Raw genomic sequence first — 15,256 nt, 5'->3', positions numbered from 1 at the left:
GAGAGGAAATGGGAAGCATAACTGTTTTTTTAGAGTTTTGAAGCATCAACTACAACATTGTTTCTACTTTACTACATATTGTATAAGACAAGCCGATGTTATTTGAATGCAAAAGGATACTAAAATCACAGTATTTCACACAGCATAATTCTAAAAGAGTCCTTACTTACTCGTTGACGTGCCTGGTTAAGTAATTGATTTTGTATTTCCAACACAACAAGCACAGCAGCAAACATGCGTATGCGAGAACATCAAAATGGATTCTTTAACTTTTATTGAACCTTACTCGCGGAGTGCCAAACCAATTGACATTTTCGAGCACAATAATCAGTAATTCGAGCAAATTCCCTTAAACTGGAGTCTGGGAAGTTTACCTTAAACAGCACCAGTTTAAGGGAATTTAGAAAAAGTCCTTTAAAATCAACTGTGATGGGGCTTCCAGATTCGCTCCGAAATGATGTTTCCTATCGTTATATTTGGTCGTGTACCGATTTTATACTTAAATAATATCCATTTTTGATAACGTCACACAAAATTATCTTTTATTTTTCATCAAAAAACCGTAGCTATGAATGAAAAATGAGCTCGACGGCATCGTCCATCGATAGAGGAACTTCTAATTTACGAACTTGGCGCTTTTAACACACTTGATCACACACAAATTCACAATTTCAAGCGTATCGAGTACTAATCCAGCAGCTATGGGAAATCAATTTCGAGCAAATGTCACTAGGGAATTTTGAATTGCTGGCAGACTGGCTGGCTATTTAGCTTATTGACTCCGTGGCTGGTTGGTTGGGTTGACTAGTTTGCTCACCGGATTCGCGAGACCACATGCCGGATTCATATTGCTGTGGCAGGTTGTATCGCGTTGAGTTGCTGCTGCTGGGTCGAGAGAACGAGCTCACGTGGCAGTAACCATGGGCACCATATGCTAATTGTCCATCTAGCTGACGACACAATGAGTTGACTGACAAAACCTGTCTAGACTGAATATCGCGTTAGTGGCTGAGACAGAGGACATTGAGATTTATTCAAAAATCCATAAAAAAGATAAGCTGGGTCAGTTTGATCAGCTGATTGAACACATACGCCACCGAACGGTTAAAAACAGTAGTAAATTTTATTCTGCTAACAAAAATAACAACTTCCTTTGAGCCAACGCTAGCTGAAAAAGGTTTTAATAATAACTACTTTAAAATACATTGTTTCCAGTGATAACAATATGCACTTTGTTTTCATGTTGAACTCATGCTCTTCATTATGTTTTTTTTTATTTGAGAGTATATTTTTTTAACCTGTCTGATAGACTCCCTTTTCTAAGGTTTGACATAGATCGATTCTACACAATTAGCACAAAAATGCTACATTATTAGCACAGGAACAAACATATGTAGGATTGGGAACAAAATTCATATTCACAATAACCATTTTAGAAACAATTTCCATAAACCGTACCTCAGTGCACCACAGTGAGTAAAAGTGGGAAAGTTTTTCATCCGGCAAAAAAGGGATAGGAGATGGATTTTATGAGATCTACTCGCGTTGTAAAGGTAAAATTCACGAAACTCAAAGAAGTATAACAAAAGAGATGCAATATTATGTTTCATCTAATAAAATACGTTTGGCAACATAGTGAATTGCTTCATACAAAGTGTTGTTTACCAACAGCGGTTCTAGTTTGACAGATGCGTTGTGGTGAAGTGAGAGAGAGGGACAGGTAGCACAGGCGAAACAAACACGGGCGAAATAGAGAGAGTAGGAATGGTTCATCCCGAAGGAGCTTCGCGTGCAACGGATGAACCTGCGCAAATTAAGTGGAATGACCGCAATCGGTTTTGCGTGAAGTTTTAAAACGGGCACGAAGACGAAAATCGACCTCTTTCTACCATCGCGCCAAGAGAAGAAAGTTCAGTGAATTTTTAATACAGTTTAATGAAATTAAGTGAATTAAGAAAACTGATGTTTCAACTTTAAATTCGCGAAAGAAAGAGCTTTGTTGCTGGACGCAACAATTTAAAAATTCACTACTTACGTTTCACGAGTCCTGGTAAGACGCGAACCCGCAGCGCCTTAGCGAAACCGCAATATCAGTGACGTGAAGCAAGAAGGAAACCTCACGGCTTGGAAAATGGAGGATAAGCAGTGTGGTGTGTGCAATGGTGCAAGTACGGAAAATGCAGTGGAGTGCGATCGATGCGAAGGAATGTTTCATCTTGCGTGCGTGAACGAAGATGAAACCGTGTACAGTAGGGATTGGACATGCCATCTGTGCACTCCTGAAACACCGCCCCCCGCTTCATCTACCCTTCATCGTGCGACGCCCGTAGTAGCGACCCAACCAGCCCCGGTAGCAGTGGATACGAACATAGTGAATCTGGAACCATCCACCAGAGCAAGATCGACGGAAGTGATCACGCCCGTATCGAATCCTCCGAATGATCCATCAAAAGCAAGACCCACTCAAACTGCTGATTGTCCATTGGACAATCTTAGCAGAACCTTCCAACGTTTCTTGGAAGAAGCACGCGAGCCACGCAGGCAAGAGCCTGACGTGATACAACGGCTCGAATCCGTGCTAAACACCTTTGTTCAACGGATGAATCAAGAACAAAATCCGCAAGGATCACGCCGGGACAATCTAGGATCTACGGCGTTTTGTTCGAGTGATACAACCTTGAACATTAATCAGAGTCAGATACTAGCTAGACATTCCGTCAACGCCCAGCTACCGACGTTCGCCGGTAACCCAGAGGAGTGGTCCGTGTTCGAAAACGCGTTTTATGAGACGACGGAACTATGTGGTTTCTCTGACGGAGAAAATATTATAAGGCTGCAACAAGCATTAAAAGGAGAAGCGTTTAAAACAGTCCAGGGGAGACTCAGGAAAGCAGCTAACCTCAAAGAAGTCATGCAAGAGCTCAAATCATCGTTCGGACGTCCAGAAGTAGTTGTGAAAACGTTGTTGAGCCAGATTCGACGACAGGTACCCCCGAGAGCAGAAAAGTTGGAGACGCTTGTGCAGTTCGCCGTATCCGTGGACGAAATGTGTGCTGCTGTGAGAAACAACGGGGTCGAGGAGCGTTATGATGGACCCGTGTTGGATGAGCTCGTTGGTCGTCTCCCTCCGATGATTAAGCTGATGTGGGGCATACACAGTCTTACGTTGTCAAAGGTCAACCTGGCTGCATTCGGAAAGTGGATGCAAACCATTAAGCATGCAGCCCAAGCGGTAACGAGCCCTGCAAATCTTATCGAACCACGATGCAGTAAGTATTTGCACATGCATACTACTAATCCCTCCTCGCAGAACTCCACAGAAGCCGTTTGTGCATGCGATAACGGCTGCGCTCGCTTATACGAATGTGACGGATACTGGCAGAAAAGCGTAGCAGATCGCTGGGACATCATTAAGCGGAACTACTTGTGTAAATGTTGTTTGAAAAAACATCGTGCGCCCTGTAAAGAGACGAGAGTATGCGGCAAAGACGGATGTACTGTAAAACACCACCCGTCACTACACAATTCGGCAGGTAAGGGAAGACACGAAGCAAATTTCTCTCACTCTACAGCCACCGACGAGAACATACTATTGCGATACGTGCCAGTTGAGCTGCAGGCTGTAGGAAAGACGATCAGAACAGTTGCTTTTCTCGACGAAGGAGCGTCAGTATCGCTAATCGAACATTCGCTAGTTGACGAGCTGGAACTTGAAGGGACAAACCGACCTCTTTGTTTGAAATGGACTGGAGGACAACATCGCACTGAACGAGATTCAAAACAGGTGAGCGTAAATATAGTAGGAATATCCAGTGGTGCTCAGACCTTTGAAGCCTCTAATGTACGAACGGTGAAAAGTCTTGGGTTGCCCTCGCAACGCGTTAAAATGGATCGTTTACGAACAAAATATCAGCATTTAGCATCCATTCCATTAGCACCATATGCTTCTGTACCTCCACGCATTCTCATAGGAATGAATAACTATCATCTCACTGTTCCATTAAAGACGATAGAAGGAAAAACAAATGAACCCGTCGCAACAAAGACGAGGCTAGGATGGGTAGTTTCGGGTTGCGATTCGTCGTCAACTTCTAACAACAGCAACATTTTGGCATTTCATCGAGCACATATTTGTGATTGTGCAGAAATAGAAACCAAAATTGATCAAGCTCTAAAAGGTAGTTTTGCGCTCGAAGAACCCACATGTAAAGGCGGCATAAACACTCTTTCAAATGATGAGGAACGGGCGAGTGTATTGCTGCGTAAACACACCTCACTACAAGGTGAGAGGTATGTCACTGGATTGTTGTGGCGCTATGATGACGTAAAACTGCCAAACAATCGAGCAATGGCTCTCAAACGCTTGGAATGTTTAGAACGCCGCATGGCAAAAGATGAGCACCTTCGAGAAATGATGGACCGAGTGCTGGAAGACCATGTTGAAAAGGGATATATTAGAAAATTATCAAATGAAGAGCATAAGTTTAAGCATCCTAGAAAGTGGTATCTACCAATCTTTCCTGTATTTAACCCCAATAAACCAAATAAGGTTAGAGTAGTATGGGATGCAGCTGCAACAGTGAATGGAATTTCGCTTAATTCCATGTTATTGACTGGGCCAGACCTTCTTTCACCACTGCCGACTGTCCTAAGTCGGTTTAGAGAATATCGTGTTGCTATTGCCGCTGACATTCAAGAAATGTACCATCAGGTTATGATTAAAGAAGAGGATCTGATTAGCCAAAGATTCCTATGGCGAACGGACCGGTCGCAAGTTGAGCCCGATGAATATGTGATGCTGAGGATGACCTTTGGGTCAGCCTGTTCACCAACTTCCGCCCAATTTGTAAAGAATGTAAACGCGGACCGTTTCGCGGCCCGCTATCCTCTAGCCGTCGAATGTATTAAGCGTCATCACTACGTCGACGATATGCTTGCCAGTATAGAGAGTGTGACCGAGGCCACGAAGCTAGCACAAGATGTGAAATTTATTCACTCACAAGGAGGATTCAAGCTTCACAATTGGATGTCGAATTATGGCCAAGTATTAGATGGCGTTGGTAGTAGCAACAGCCGGGAGAAGGATATGAACCTCGATCCAACAGCTTGTACCCAGAAGGTCTTGGGAATGTGGTGGAACGCAAACGAAGATATGTTCCAATTCAAAGTGCCGTTAAAGGATGTAGATGTTCTACAAGGGATCGTGATACCAACCAAACGGCAAGTACTGAGCACGCTTATGACAATCTACGATCCGTTAGGCTTGATAGCAGGCTTTTTACTGTTCCTCAAAGTCTTATTGCAAGAAGTTTGGCGTTCTGGAATTGGGTGGGACGATCAAATACCCAGTTCTCTGCAAGACAAATGGAAGGAGTGGTTAACTTGCATACCCCATCTGCAATCTATCAAGATTCCGCGATGTTACCGCACGTCCATCAGCTTAGAGAACTGCACGACACAGCTTCATATTTTTGTAGACGCCGGGAGAGACGGTTTCGCAGCCGTGGCGTACTTCCGATTCGAATCCGAAGATCAACGGGAAGTTGTGTTGATCGGCGCAAAAACTCGAGTAGCTCCGTTAAAATATACATCGATTCCCCGATTAGAGCTGCAAGCTGCAGTATTGGGAGTTAGACTGATGACAGGTATTCATCAATCACACCGGATAAAGATCCATAGACGCTTCTTGTGGACCGATTCAAAAGACGTTTTGTGTTGGCTCAACTCGGATCATCGAAATTATAGCGTCTACGTAGCTCATCGAGTAGGCGAAATATTAGAAAACTCGTCAGTAAAGGAATGGCAGTGGGTGCCGACTAAAAACAACGTAGCCGACGAAGGTACAAAATGGTCCAACCTTAACCGACACTGCACGACCGGAATGTGGTTTAAAGGACCAGCGTTCCTACAGCAACCGGAAAACGAGTGGCAAGTGCAAAGCTTCAGACCTTCAACTACTGAGGAAGAGTTACGCCAGACGGTTTCATATCATCGTGAATTATCCCCAGTAATTATCTTTGACAGATTTTCTGATTGGAAACGCCTGCATCGAGCCATCGCCTACATGTGGAGGTACATCAATAATTCTCGTCTGCCAAAAATGTCTCGATATTTTGGACCCCTTTCGCATCTCGAGCTACAACAAGCTGAGCAATCGATCATCAAGGAAGCGCAACGATTAGAGTTTCCAGAAGAATATCAGCTACTTCTGCATGACAAATCAGGTACAAAGGGATCTAAAATGATTAACAAGAAAAGTTCTCTTTATAGACGTAGTGCATACATGGACGACGACGGTATCTTACGAGTACGAGGAAGAATCGATGCTTGTCGTTACGCAAGCCATGACATGAAGAGGCCAATTATTCTTCCCAAAAAATCCTGGCTCACCGATCTGATTGTAACGGAGTACCACTGGAAATATAAACATCAAAATCATCAAACCGTAATGAATGAAGTGCAGCAAAAGTTCGATATTCCTGGCCTACGAAGCGCGTGCCACAGAGTGCGAAACAATTGCTTTAGATGTAGCCTTCGTAAAGCTTACCCTAAACCTCCAGTGATGAATGAGTTGCCGTTAGCTCGAGTGTCGCCGTACGCCAGACCGTTCTCCTACACAGGGATAGATTACTTCGGACCCTTTTTGGTCGCTGTTGGACGGAGACAGGAAAAGCGCTGGGGTGTGCTGTTCACGTGTCTAACAATACGGGCCATACACATAGAGGTGGCTCACAGCTTGAACACCAGCGCTTGCATCATCGCTATTCGCAATTTTATCGCACGTAGAGGGACTCCGATTGAAATCAGAACTGATCGTGGGACTAATTTCGTTGGCGCTGATCGTGAGTTGAAAGATGCGGCGAAGCAGATAAACACCGAGGAGCTGATAGATGAAATGTACCTCCCCGATACGACGTGGATATTCAACCCCCCCGGAGCACCACATTTCGGTGGTGCATGGGAGAGATTAATCCAATCAGTTAAACGCACCCTCTCCGGCATGCAATTTACCAAAACACCGACAGATACCGTTTTCGCCAATTGGTTAATTGAAGTAGAAAACATTATCAACTCTCGCCCACTAACACATGTATCGGTTGATAGTGAGGAAGAAGCCGTGTTAACGCCAAACCATTTTCTCTTGGGTTCATCTTCTGGAATAAAACCATTAACATCTCTTGATGATTCTTCCGCAGCCCTCAGGAACAACTGGAAGATGTCACAACTGTACGCAGATCAATTTTGGAAAAAATGGTTAGCTTCTTATCTGCCTACGCTCACCCGTCGCAGCAAATGGTTTGAGACCCAGCCGCCATTGCAATTAGGAGACCTCGTGCTGATTGTCGATGACGCCCTACCAAGAGGATGCTGGCCTAAGGGAAGAATCGTACAGCTCGTACCTTCGAAGGACGGAACAACTCGGCGTGTGCACGTACAGCTTGCGAACAAAAAGATTATAGAGAGACCGGTAGTAAAAATCGCTGTAATAAACGTAGAACCGCACGAAAGAGTTTAACGCAGTCAAACACCGGGGCCAGTGTTGTTTACCAACAGCGGTTCTAGTTTGACAGATGCGTTGTGGTGAAGTGAGAGAGAGGGACAGGTAGCACAGGCGAAACAAACACGGGCGAAATAGAGAGAGTAGGAATGGTTCATCCCGAAGGAGCTTCGCGTGCAACGGATGAACCTGCGCAAATTAAGTGGAATGACCGCAATCGGTTTTGCGTGAAGTTTTAAAACGGGCACGAAGACGAAAATCGACCTCTTTCTACCATCGCGCCAAGAGAAGAAAGTTCAGTGAATTTTTAATACAGTTTAATGAAATTAAGTGAATTAAGAAAACTGATGTTTCAACTTTAAATTCGCGAAAGAAAGAGCTTTGTTGCTGGACGCAACACAAAGAATTATATAGAATCCACTGATGTAGTTATTTGCACAAAATCTGGTTTCTGCTGAATCTCTCCAAACTCCTTCGCAAAATGATGCGTCGGTCACGGCAAGTAATCCGATATTTAAGTGGTCCGTGCAGAGATGAAAATACAGCGAATGGAGATTTTAATCTGAAATTTCATAGAATCTCCGTATGCCACACACTGCACAAACAATTACTTAGAATAACAAACACATGCAGTAGTTTGGTGAAAACATTTTCTCGCATCTTGCTCGGTTAGATGGTACGCTGACGCCACGGCGGCTAACACGTTCTCACATCAATTTCGTGTCTACAGGAGCACCAGTAGGGCGGCCCGTGCGCTAGTTTAAGCTTCGAAACGATTGATTTAAATCGATCCGGCTATCGAACATCGGGGATGAGACTGTAAACTCATCTGAGCTGGTATGTTCGGTCAGTTGATTGCAAAACCCACGACCGCGGGCCCTAACAGGGAAATGATTATTATTGCAGTGAAGTGCAGCGTGCAGGCGGTCAGATTGCGTGACCGAAGCGCGCGGGATTAAAACAATATATACTTTGCAGTACCTGTAATCGTTTGCAGACTATGATAATCCCTAGTAGTAACTGGTTGTCTAATGATAGAATAATATTATCGTGTGTACTTCGTGTTTTACCATCAATTTTTGTGGCATGCATGCATGCGCGCTCCTCGGATCATTTTACGTATTGGCGCTCAGATATTTGTGATTGGTTGGGTACACCTTTTATAGAGTAGACAATAAAAATAAAAGTCTTCTGACACTTGCTGGAACCATGATACTGGAAGGTTTTATAAATTTACCAGAAGTTCTGAATGTAGAACAAAAATTGATTGTGTTCAGTTCCACTTTTTTACTTTTATTTACAACCTTGCTGAACTTGATTTGATTTCATTTCTTGTAACTATACGTTTTTTTGGCAGAAATAATTTTTTAAAAGTTTTCAAATGATTCGCCAGTCTCGGGGTTCCAACTTTCATCCTTCTGGGCTCTAGTAGCTAGTAATTTGTATCCTATACACTTTGAATCGGTCAGACCGCCTTCCGTTCAAATCATATTTAAAATAAAAAATAAATCATATTTAAGCTAACCTGATCGAGCCTGTCGCATGCCAAACTGTTGACGTGATTTTCGCCACCAACTGTCAAACTCCATATAAAAAAAAACAGGCTATTATCGTGAAACCCCTCATCGGTGACATTTGTTGATTATGTTTTGACATATGTTATCGTAAGTGTTTTATGTCTCATTTCATTATGTAAAACATCTTGTTGAAAATCAGTTGCTGGCACACAATGACCCGATTTTTACCATGCCCTGAAGATGCGTTAAAGTACACAGGTTGATTGATCAGTATTATGAACAATTGTGGTACATAGATTCTTGAATGTGTACATGCGTATGCATTTTGTGATGTTCAAGATATATTTCCCAAAAATAGCTTTGATCAAGTGCATGCTGAATGTAGATCAGTCCTTAAGTGATTGTTTTGATTTTCATTTGAAATTAATTTACTTTATGTCACAAACTAATAAAAGCATAACTAAACTTATACTAGAAACCGTCATACTTTTTACATCTGTAGCAAAAACAAATCTGTAATAATGTTTCTATCCGATTGTTGAATGCTTTCACGTGCTGCAACTGTAAGCGAGAAATAAAAAAATGCCTGTTCGAACGACTGTTCACGTCGGTGCTATTAACGGAATAGCCACCGGATGCTGAGCATTCTACCATTCTTCGATTGGCTCTTTAGCTAACGCGAGTTTTTCCTGCGGTTTGCATTGCCTTCAGTTCTTCCGTTCCTACCGCCCGACTGGCCATTTATAAGCATTCACCTCGGGCGCAAAGTTTAACTCATTTTCGATAATAATAATAATTACATTCCCATTGCCGTGTGCCGTCCCGTCAAAATTATCTTTTTCTAAAGGAAACATAACTAATTATGCTATAATTTCTTTCCGCAACTATGGATGACACAGTTTGATGTTTGCAGTGCTACTCTACTCAGGACCTTTGCACAGCCGAATCAGTATCATTTTGCGAGTAACGAAGCGTTCACCGTTTACGTGCCCAGTACCCTTGCTTTACGCAGTGCAAACAGTTTTTCATTTTGCTGGGAGAAAACGGTCTGGCGGGTGACATTTCACAAGTTGAAGCATTACAGGAATAGTAAGAAAAAATCGTACCATGCTCGCCCAAAACCTGTGCCTGGTAAAAACTTTAATCATTAATTAAATTTTTTATCTTTGAGTTTTTCTCGTGAGTTGCGTGAGAAAAACGATTTAAAGTAGTAAAAAGGCGCGATAGTGATACTACCAAGCGAGTTGGTGTGCATTAAGAGGCAATTCAAATTGGCACAGAGCGTGAGCTGAGTCATTCGCCAATAGCAGCACACTCCTACGGCAGTTTCATGATGTCGTCTTTCCTCCTCGTTCGACAACCTCTTGGTTAATCTCTTTGCATCCTTTCACTCATCGCTCTCTTTGTGGGTATGAAACTGGTGGTTTCCAGCGCCCTGTGCTAGGCGATCACAAGTCTAATAATTTTATAATTTTTAAAAACATTTATAACAAAACTGATTTACGAACTTTTCGCGTTTGCAAAAATTAAGCACTCCGCCCGCAGCCGTTGAGACATTAACGGTATCGTCTGGGAGAAAGTACTTGGTTGAAAATGCCTTCGAGCATGTACTGCGAACGATAGGACCTATCGTAGCGTGGGGCTACTTTGCTACTACACATTAACTTACTTCGGCGGTTTGGTTGGCCATAACCAGCGCGGTATGGTGACTTTTAAATTTGTGAAAGTGAGAGGCCAACGGTTCTCCGGGCAGCATAATGGAGAGTTGCGAAGGTTGAGATGGTGGTGCTATTTTCTTCGAACATCTTGTCAGAACAATCTTAACGACACAACGCAGGCCAAGCAAAGGGTTAATTTGGGCCATTAACATTTTGTAGTAAAGGCTAAATGGAATGAGGTTTTTATGTGCTGAGGGATGAGTTGAAGTTTCAGTAAGTTTAAGGCTTGAGGTTATAGCAGAAATAAGCCAAATTGGTGGTGTTGATTAGTTTATACGTGCCATTTTAACCATCGGTCGATTCGTGTATAAATTAATGAGTGTAAAATAGATTTGTTGTCTTGATAGATTAGATATTATTTTCTTTTTCGACACGACAACGGTTTTCGGTCCAGTATGAGTTGGCGACTGTCAGACCCGGTTCAGATATTACAATCCAATAAAATTGAAACACAAGTGCAAGTATATAAACATTAAACTATCGAGCATTGATAACTTGCCATTGTTATAACAAGCACACTAATAAACTAAATTCAAAAATTTCTTTAAGATGTGAACTGTATCTCTGTTCTCCCTGTCACCATTTTTGGTATAAAAATCGTTAAAAATTTAAATTGTGTTTATTATTCATATTTTTACTTATTTGTATGCTTTTAAACAATGCTTTAGAACAGACATGAACAACCTGAGGCTCGTCTATGCGGTCCGCTGAACAATTTTCTATATCGACTTTGTGTATATATCGGCTTATGTCTGAAACAGTGTGAAAATTTATTCATTTTAAGTTTAAGTTAAAGAAATTTAATCCATATAATTTAAAATATAACAATTATTATGCTTAGTTTAAAAGATGTTGAAAACAAAACTGATGTTGAGAGTGAAAAATTTGCATATTTTAAAAAGAAGGGCTTAAATTTCAATAGTTTTTTTTTCAAAATGATCAATCTAATTATAAGTTTTTATAGTGTTTTTGTAATCTAAAATTGCAAATGTCATAAATATCCTCAAAGACCTTGTAAGATTATCATAATTTTTTCAAGAGTCAAAAATGCTTCATTTAAGAGCCAAAAACCGTCAAAAAAGGTGCGTTTGAGTCAAAAAATGAATGATTTAGAGCCAAATTTCAGACAAATTAGCGACTGTATGGGACTTCCCTAAAACGAATTGTCACTGTGATTAACGAGTTATCGGATTTCAAAATAAATTAAACGTTTGTTTTGTTAGATATCATAGTCATATTGATTGTTCTTTAAATATTTAAAATTGATAGCATACCATCATCAGCAATGTTCAAAGTAATAATACCAATACTGATACTGTTTTTTGTCGGTCAAACTTTTCGTATTTAGTATGTCAACTTGTACCTCTTGTTATAATGGTTTGCCTTCCACTGTCCTGCGTTATATCTACTGTTCAACAATGAATCTTAAAAGCGCAATGTTTGGTTCTGTCTGGTCAGGGTGAAAGTTTGACCAAAAGTTGACACCGTATCCCTTCCGGATGTGCAAATAAACGCTAAACTTCTTCCAGCCTACCATACCCGGTCTGTCCGTGCCCTCACTGGAAACCAATTCTGAATCGTTCACACCATAACAAATCCTTAACCAAGAGCAGGAGCCGTTTCGTGCTAGCCGTAACAAAACCACAAATTGGCCACCCGTATTTGTAGCATTTTGTAGTGCTTGCTTGGTGTGTCTGTGTCGCTTCCAGTAGGGAACAGGTTTTGTTTGCTGGTCTACCAGGGACTAAGTGCATGTATATGTGTGTGTGTGTGTGTGTTTGTGTCTCTGGAATGAGTTGATGGCACCAAAACTATCCGTCAGACTATATAGTGGCTTTCAGAGATTTTGTCCGAAAGATGGTCAGTTGCTGTTTTGGCCGGGACGTATCTGGCTTGTTCCATGCTGTCCGAGTCATAACGTTCGTTTGTCGCCCTAGGACGAATTTGATTTGGTACGTTGTACGTTGTCTCGATTGGTATGGTTTGAAAGTGACACCAAAGTGACTTTTAAGATGCTGACTTGTGGTTGTTTGTTGGTATTCTAAAGGCTGCAGTAGATTTAGCTGTGTCTGTGTATTTGTATGTACATAGATAAGTCATGGAGGCGCCTGGTAGTTGATACAATTGCGCAATGGACGGATCTGGCATTTAGGTGATTTCATTTTCAAGTTTAGTTAGGTCCAGCTTGGCGTAAATGAGAATAACTGTTGCTTAATGTATGAAAAAACTGTGTAGGATATAAAAGTATAAGATTCCTATTTCCTATATTCCTAAATTCATGAAAATTATGCAGAAACATTTACTGCCAAATATTGTTTATTCGAGACGTATTATTGCATTGAAAATAGAAATTTTAACAATTTGACTATTATTAATTTTCTCTAGCTGAGAGTTAAGACTACTAATGGTATTTTGACACCGTAACGATGTAAAAAAGTTAATTTCCCTCGGCAAATAATCCCTTTGGCTCTAATGTACTGTATGTAATGATCTATTTATTTGATTAGTAAGAGACGTTGAACATAGAACATAAACATACTCTGTATGTAAACGGTATACTGATATTTCTATAATGATCATAGAATAAGCTTTAACACTTTAAGCGCCGTGTCATATAAATTCGCATGACGGTTTTGCTCACCGTTCAGCTTTGCATCTGGCGCTCAGTGATTCTCTTGATAACGAATGAGGTAGGAAAGAGAGAACGAGAACGACATGTGCTACGCCGCTTATCGCAATGAAACAAAAGAGTGATAACAATGGTACGAGAAACTGTCGCTCTCGTCGCTCTCTTGCCATGCGCTACGTGCTCACTCAAAAACTGTGACGTCAGGCCGGCGGTCAAAGTGTTAATGTATTATCTAATTTGACCTATTTGGATATTTTAAATAATGAATAATGAATCACATAATATTAATTGTCATTAATTCGTAGCTGGTTATATTATGCAAGCTGATATCCATTCTGTGCTGCGGTGGAACGGTCACGATAGGTACTTGCGGGAGCTCAGGGAGCCGAATAAATATGAATAGGCATGAGGAAGCCTTCACGTCTGTCGAATAGACCACTAGGACCGACAAATGAATGTATTTTTACTATAAACAATGAAGTAATTTCAAAAATCCTAAGCGAACTGCAATATTTTTAAATGCTCTATATACCATGTTATTACATCGCATGTTTTTTATATACAAAAAGATTTAAAATGCAATTATTTTCCAATTTTCCAAAATTCGTTTTCAACGGTTCAATCAGAAGTATAACTACAAGCTCTTTACAATGCTACGACTCATTGCATCATAATAGGGATACCAGAACTGTAAAAAATGACATTTTACAAACGGAACATTCACAGAAGGATTCTTAATTTTCTTAAGCGTCGTTCATAGTGGACAGATTCTATCACCTGAAAATATGCTTTTCATCACCGTAATGTACTCAAGATCAACCCACATTTTTTGCCCACCCTGAACCTAGTCCCTTTTCAAGAGGATGCCTTTGGCTTTTACAAAGGTACATTCACTCTCAAACACACTCACACACATACCTTTACCTGTTTGCCCATACAATAAGTCAACTTCATTTCCTGCCGTGCGAAAGAATGTATCATCAGCCAGTGAAACGATGTTATTTTGCCACCTCGATTCACCAAGGATTTCCGCTCCAGCTATCCACAGCATGTCGCAGCTTGTAGCCGTATTTAGTTAGCGAAGATGTTAAAGAAATTATATTCCGTGCGATGGCGACGTCTTGCTAGCTATACATTGGGTCATACGGTATAAGGAAGGTATAGGAAACGCGCCGTAACGGGCTAACACCAACGTCAAGCGGAGTCGATCGTACCTTGATTAGACTTCTTGACAGCTACCCAGTGCACCAATCCAGGGGAACAGAGGCAGGAGAAATCTGAACTGGAAATCGAATTTTCTTGGTATTTCTAACCGCCGGGAGATATGTTTATTTTAAAGACGGTACTTTTTTATTCTTGTTTGACGATGCACACAGAAAAAGATACAAGTAACGAATGAATGTAATCGAAAAGTACGTTCTTTTAACAAAATGGCTTACTTTACTAGTATAACTCTAGTTTTTTGTTATTGGGAAACACCTATTGTCAGCCAATCTTTTTTCTTAGCCCATATTTCTAAAGAATAAATATTACACAATAATCTGATCGCAATGGAATGGAGTAAATTTAAATGGTCAAAATCACTAATCACTGGAAATTATCTGTAGCTAGCAATGAAAACAAAACGACAAGTAACTAACTATGAGTAAGTAGTCAACGATATAAAGGTTAAATAAAAAAGTGAAAAGTTTTTGACGCATGAAAACATTTGATTGTATCGTTATCAATAAAAAAAGTAACAAAGATGAATAAATGAGTTAAAAATTAATTTATTTCAGTTATTGGGGGCCTTTCCGTTTTAAGCTCGTAGGCTGAAATTTCAGCCTGTCAGCTTTTTGCATTGTATATCAGTTTTCGAGCAGCTATCTAAGTGGGTATAATATACAGGTGGCCT

The 15,256-nt window shown here is 41.0% G+C and overlaps 1 protein-coding gene and 1 long non-coding RNA gene across 3 annotated transcripts; one reads left to right on the top strand and one right to left on the bottom strand.

The window, feature by feature from the left end:
* Positions 1-2,093: 2,093 nt before the first annotated feature.
* On the top strand, positions 2,094-7,875 carry LOC121597280. Of its 2 annotated transcripts, none has more exons than XM_041922926.1 (2): positions 2,094-3,784; positions 7,197-7,875. In XM_041922926.1, exons 1-2 carry the CDS (start codon positions 2,132-2,134, stop codon positions 7,257-7,259), a joined length of 1,716 nt encoding a protein of 571 aa, XP_041778860.1. In that variant the 5' UTR covers positions 2,094-2,131; the 3' UTR covers positions 7,260-7,875. The 2 variants fall into 2 exon arrangements, with proteins under 2 accessions (XP_041778860.1, XP_041778861.1); XM_041922927.1 differs by lacking the exon at positions 7,197-7,875 and adding an exon at positions 6,259-6,310.
* LOC121597282 lies at positions 5,155-7,201 on the bottom strand. Its single transcript, XR_006005400.1, has 3 exons — positions 6,548-7,201; positions 6,306-6,414; positions 5,155-6,236 (listed from the first exon to the last, which is right to left on the bottom strand). It is a non-coding gene; the product is annotated as an uncharacterized LOC121597282 (long non-coding RNA).
* Positions 7,876-15,256: the final 7,381 nt, after the last annotated feature.

The sequence above is a fragment of the Anopheles merus genome, chromosome 3R (assembly GCF_017562075.2).
Source record: "Anopheles merus strain MAF chromosome 3R, AmerM5.1, whole genome shotgun sequence".
NCBI lineage: Eukaryota > Metazoa > Arthropoda > Insecta > Diptera > Culicidae > Anopheles > Anopheles merus.
This window is presented reverse-complemented; position numbering and strand designations above follow the sequence as displayed.

Coding starts and splice junctions, on each gene's coding strand:
- LOC121597280 (XM_041922926.1), top strand. CDS start 2,132: ATGGAGGATAAGCAGTGTGGTGTGTGCAATGGTGCAAGTACGGAAAAT. Junction 3,785..7,196: donor CTGAACGAGATTCAAAACAG/GTGAGCGTAAAT, acceptor ATTCTTCCGCAG/CCCTCAGGAACAACTGGAAG.